Genomic DNA, 2,695 nt, shown 5'->3' on the forward strand with positions numbered 1-2,695 from the left:
AATTTAAATGAGACCGCTATGTATATAGATTGGATCAATTAATTATTATCTTATATTATGAAAATGTTTAATGAGTTGCTTGTTATCTGTTATTTTCCATGGGTGGGGCTTGAGACTATTTCTCAATGACATTGCGTCATTATTATAACTTGTATTACTAAAATCATAGAAGTAGCATCCTATAGAAGTGGTATACGCGTGCCTCCGTGAGGGACAAAACATACGCAAATGCGACACTGTGATTGGTCGAATTCATTTGTTGCCCACCATTATCAATACTAAAAAAAAGGTGGGGAACAAATAAAATGTGAGACTGTGACAAGGACAAACAATAATAGCGCTTTCGCTGCTACTCCTACTGAAAGATACATAAGACTATCCCGTTCTGTCAGTTATCCCCACCACTCATGCCCAATCCAGTTTAATACTAGATTCATGACTAAAATAGACTAGTTACCTACTTAAACACTTCTCAAGCAAAATTCCCTTGCAGTTTTCGCCGTCCCTTTTAACCCCATGCAGACTAGACTATGCTAGCTACATATTAATAATCTGTGACTGGCTAGCTCAGAATCAAAAAGTTGATAGTGTCGTAAGTTTGTCTTCTCATTATATACTATAATAAGTACCAAATCTATTACCTATTAGATTTGTTACTAAATGTATTGGCAATAATAAACCGACAATAGAACTCTTATTTTCTATTTCGTCAATATTCTTACGTCAGTCTACGAGAGCAGCGATAACCTTGTTATCACAATTGAATTCTCCCGCCATCTGATCGACCTTGGAGGTTATTTCGATTGTTATTCAGTGAACTGACAGCTGCGGTGTCTAACGTTACAACAGTTCCAATAATTCTCTAAATATCCATTCAATATGTTCACCATTGACGCTCCCGTGGAGGTCCAGGGTACAGAATATTGCAATTACCGGTCACCGCTCAGCACCAGATATGCATCGAAAGAAATGCAGTACAATTTCAGTGACCAAAAGAAGTTTTCAACTTGGCGCAAACTTTGGATTTACTTGGCGAAAGCTGAAAAGGTAGGACTATTTCTAAGAATATTGAGTACCTTTGCAGGTTGAGTGGTTAATTTTTGACTTTTGTTTACTTATACCCATTACTTTGAGGTTAGAAAATAAATAAAAAAATACGGCGAAAATGCCACAGATTATAATATAACTTCTCAGGGATAGGGTTACCAGATGACAGGAATTTTCCTGACATGTCAGGAATTTTGGCCTTTTGTTATGGGGACGGAACACGAAAATGTCAAGAATTTTTTGAATTGATAGACTTTTTTATAAAGTACCTTTTTATTCACTTAAATTAACTAAAACACAGTAAAAAAATAATAAATGATAAGATGAGATCCAGGCAACTTATCAATAACTTCGTAATTATTAATTAAAATACTTTACTCAAGCATACATACATAGATGTTTTAGAAATCGAATCGAACCGCGTTGACGGCTAGACCCGCCAGGATCGGAAATCAGGAATTTTGTCAGGAAATTCTAAATTTGTATCTGGTAACCCTACTCAGGGAGGAACTAAGACACAGTAAGTAACTTACGAACATTTTGGTCCTTATATTGGTCAGCCTGATTTGCGTTTATTTATCATCTCATCGTTGTATAAATTCTTTTCTTGGGCAATTTTAGCATACAATCAGTCTTACACCTGCTGTGTCGTGAGAATAAATTCTGTTGTCATACCTTGGATCACCAGGCCATTGTAATTAATGAAAGCGCCCAAAAGATATGGCACCATCTAAGGGTACCACACCCGCTCGGAAAGGTTATATTTGTTCTTTTAAATCAGTGGGCAAAATTGCATTTTATTAGATATTAAGTTTGACCATAGCTATGCACCTTCGTTCAATTTTTTTTTCGCATTTTTAGAGCAATTACAAATTTGCATGGAAATTGTTTTTCGCTCCTAAGTTTTGTACGTAACAAACAAAAAAATCTATTCGAGTTGTTTTCACACTTGTAATATTTTGTATCAAGAAGACAATCTTTTTTTAGGGTTCCGTACCTCAAAAGGAAAAAACGGAACCCTTATAGGATCACTCATGCGTCTGTCTGTCTGTCCGTCTGTCACAGCCGATTTTCTCCGGAACTACTGGATCAATTAAGTTGAAATTTGGTACACATATGTAAGTTTGTGACCCAAATACGGAGATATAACGTAAACAAATGAATTTTAAACGTGGGGGCCACTTTTGGGGGGTAAATGAGAAAATTAAAAAATAAAGTTTTTCAAACTATATATATCATGTTACATATGAAATGAAAGAGCTTATTGTAAGGATCTCAAATATATATTTTTTATAATTTTCGAATAAACAGTTTAGAAGTAATTCAAGAGAATAGGCAAAAAATGACCATTGCCCCCCCTTTATCTCCGAAACTACTGGGTCTAAAATTTGAAAAAAATACATCAAATAGGTCTATACCTATAGATGACAGGAAAACCTATTAGAAATGTACAGTCAAGCGTGAGTCGGACTTCATTACTTAGTTCTTGATCCGACACCTACGGATTTTTTAAAGAGATTTCACTCACGTTTCACATAAAAAAATACATTTTTTTTTATAAATTCCGTAAACTAATCTAAATATACAAAACAGTTACCTAATTACCTATCCTCTTCTCTCTAAGTAAATTATACAGAAGAAGTAAAAC

At 34.7% G+C, this 2,695-nt stretch overlaps 1 protein-coding gene across 1 annotated transcript in view; it reads left to right on the forward strand.

Annotated features, from left to right (window-relative positions):
- The first annotated feature begins 745 nt into the window (after positions 1 to 745).
- LOC134667489 (adenylosuccinate lyase) overlaps positions 746 to 2,695 on the forward strand; it is a 382,878-nt gene continuing 380,928 nt past the window's right edge. The window contains exon 1 of the mRNA XM_063524913.1: positions 746 to 1,047. Coding sequence (XP_063380983.1) covers positions 880 to 1,047 — 168 coding nt within the window. The 5' untranslated portion in view covers positions 746 to 879. The remainder of the gene's footprint in view (positions 1,048 to 2,695) is intronic.

Source organism: Cydia fagiglandana, chromosome 9 (assembly GCF_963556715.1).
Source record: "Cydia fagiglandana chromosome 9, ilCydFagi1.1, whole genome shotgun sequence".
Lineage (NCBI taxonomy): Eukaryota > Metazoa > Arthropoda > Insecta > Lepidoptera > Tortricidae > Cydia > Cydia fagiglandana.